This window comes from Engraulis encrasicolus, chromosome 9 (genome assembly GCF_034702125.1).
Source record: "Engraulis encrasicolus isolate BLACKSEA-1 chromosome 9, IST_EnEncr_1.0, whole genome shotgun sequence".
NCBI lineage: Eukaryota > Metazoa > Chordata > Actinopteri > Clupeiformes > Engraulidae > Engraulis > Engraulis encrasicolus.
The window spans coordinates 21445781-21448280 of NC_085865.1; the positions used below are offsets into that span (position 1 = coordinate 21445781).

Consider the following 2500-nt stretch of genomic DNA (forward strand, 5'->3'; position numbering starts at 1 on the left):
CAGCGTTACTAGGAAGTGGCGAGCAGGTAGCCATTAGCGCTCTCCGAGATGTTACTCATTAACTGCTCTTTCTCGCTCGCGTTCCCCTGTTAAAACACGTTTGACATTAAACTGGTCACACATTAGTGAACTCCTATTGTCGCTGTGACAGCTCCGCAAAGATGGAGGCTATTCAGAACTGACAAGACATGACTTATATTGTTGCATTTCTTTTCTGTTTTTAATTCCTTTGCCAGTTGAAACATTTGTGGTCTTTCTACGCACTGTCCTTTTCTTGACAAATTTGGTGAAATTCTTACTCTTAGACAATTAGGTCCGTTGTCTGTAAACCCATTGCTTTTTATTCAATAAAGAATATTGTAACTTTTCTTAATTCCAAGTGGGAAAAAAACAAATGAATGTAGTAGTCATTTTTCTCGCTGTTTACAGCCTCTGCATGTGCTGTGAGGAGGTCACGTTATGGAACTCCAAACCTGCCATTGAAATCCATCATTTATGCAAATGTGTCCAGTGAATGAATGCACTGATTCAGAGTGCTGAATGACTCTACTGAGTTGAGAAATACCAGAAATATTTTTTCCCCTCTGTGTGGTAAATCAACATCTCAAACTACTCTCCACCTGTGAACGATTCCACTGACTATGGAACTACTGCAAATATGTTTTTTCCCCTGTGTGTGATAAACCACCTAATGTAACCCAACACTACCTAACTCTACACCTGTGCTGAATCCATCAGACTACAAGTTTGTTTTGGTAGTGCAATTGCTTGATTATTTGAAATATGCTTTTGTAAACCAATTTATGTCCCAGTCTCTACCTGTGTCCTCCATCCTACTGAACACATGTGTGCCACCAGGCTGTACCGGTACATACCGGTATGTCTTCTTAAAACCAACTAAAATCCCCCCATCCTTTTCTCCATTGACCAGGCTCGGCTTTTATGATGGTCAACACGTCCGGGCGGTCTGCTGGCCAGAAGGCCCAGCTCTTCGTGCCCCAGCTGAAGGAGAACGACACCCACTGCATCATCTTCCAGTACTACGGCGCCAGCCGCGAGGGCTCGGTTCCCGGCCAGCTCAACATCTACGTGAAGGAGAACAACAGCCCGCTGGGCATGCCCGTGTGGAACGCCACCGAGCTCGACTCCCACAAGTGGCACCAGGTTGAGCTGGCTGTCAGCACCTTCTGGCCCAACTTCTACCAGGTGAGATTCTACTTCTGTTCTATTGTGTTCTATTCTAGTCAGGTTAACATTCTATTCTATTCTGTGTTCTGTTCTGTTCTGTTCTGTTCTGTTCTGTTCTGTTCTATTATATTGGCCTACCGTCTACCAGGTGATATTCAGAATAGTTCCACAGAAAGGTGTTACGTCAGGTTAACCTTATATGCTAATTCATTCTACTATATTCTACTGACCCAACTTCTTCCAGGTTAGGGAGGTATTAATTCAGGATAACATTCTATTCTATTCTATTCTATTCTATTCTATTCTATTCTAGGGCCACATTTTACCATGTGAGACTGAGTAGATACGTTTAATAGAACTTCAATACCATGCAGTATTTAGAAATGAATACATGTATAGACTAATGACTAACCACTGCTCTCCTTTAATGTTAGACATGAGGCATTTATTCATTTCGTGGCAGTCCTTGACCTTGTCTTACTGTTAATGCACTAAAAGACATGTACGGAGATCTTACAGAGCAAACTGGGCAGTTTAGAGGTCTATTTGGCATTTTGTTGAGTTTTAGAGACTTCACATCCCTCCACTAATGTTTGTCCGAAAGCCGTTCAATCATTTCTGTTTCAGTATTGGTTTTACCTCATGAATGACTCTGTTAAGATGCATGCCAGACTAATTGTGCACTTTAAAAGAACTGAAATAAGAGAAATCGTTGGTTCGAGCAATTTGCAACTATAGACTCAGTGGAGCAGACTTGAATATATATCTATTTTTTTGAATTGCTGCTCAAAATGCCCTAAAGGAGCTAGGATTATAATGACCCCTATGGCGTCTCAACAATGTGTCAGAGCTGAATGATGTTAAGAGCAGGAGAAGGCCTTGAGCTGCCAGTGTCCAGCCAGGAGCTCTTTGTCCCTCCACCTAAACGGCCATTTGGAAACCTTTCATTTAAAGTAGTGCAGCCACAGGACACCTTTCAGGACAGGAAAGTCTTTCATCGCTCGCTTACACAGGCGCTGGCACAGAGGCCACCACTCGCATCAGGGATAGCAGAGAGTGGAAGGAAGTTTTAGCCTCATGTGATGAATACTTTGAGAGGTTACAGAGTTTAGTTGAGTTGGGGGGAGAGAATGTGTGAGGTTAAGAAGAAGTAGGGAAAAAGTAATTCCTTTTGTTGTTACTGGGATGGAGTGACCATCACTAGGGTTGTGGGTGTGTTCTGACTGTCCTGCCAACGAGCCTGGATCTTTGGGGTAGCGGTCAGAGCCCCAGTTTACTACCCCAGAAGGTCTAGATTCGAGTCCCGACTGGG

General features: G+C 43.3%; 1 protein-coding gene across 5 annotated transcripts in view; it reads left to right on the forward strand.

The window, feature by feature from the left end:
- Positions 1-2500, forward strand: part of ptprma (protein tyrosine phosphatase receptor type Ma) — a 304853-nt gene that overhangs the window by 100759 nt on the left and 201594 nt on the right. For all 5 annotated transcript variants that reach the window (XM_063206751.1, XM_063206756.1, XM_063206753.1 and 2 more), the window contains exon 3: positions 932-1206. In XM_063206751.1, the coding sequence (XP_063062821.1) occupies positions 932-1206 (275 nt within the window). The remainder of the gene's footprint in view (positions 1-931; positions 1207-2500) is intronic.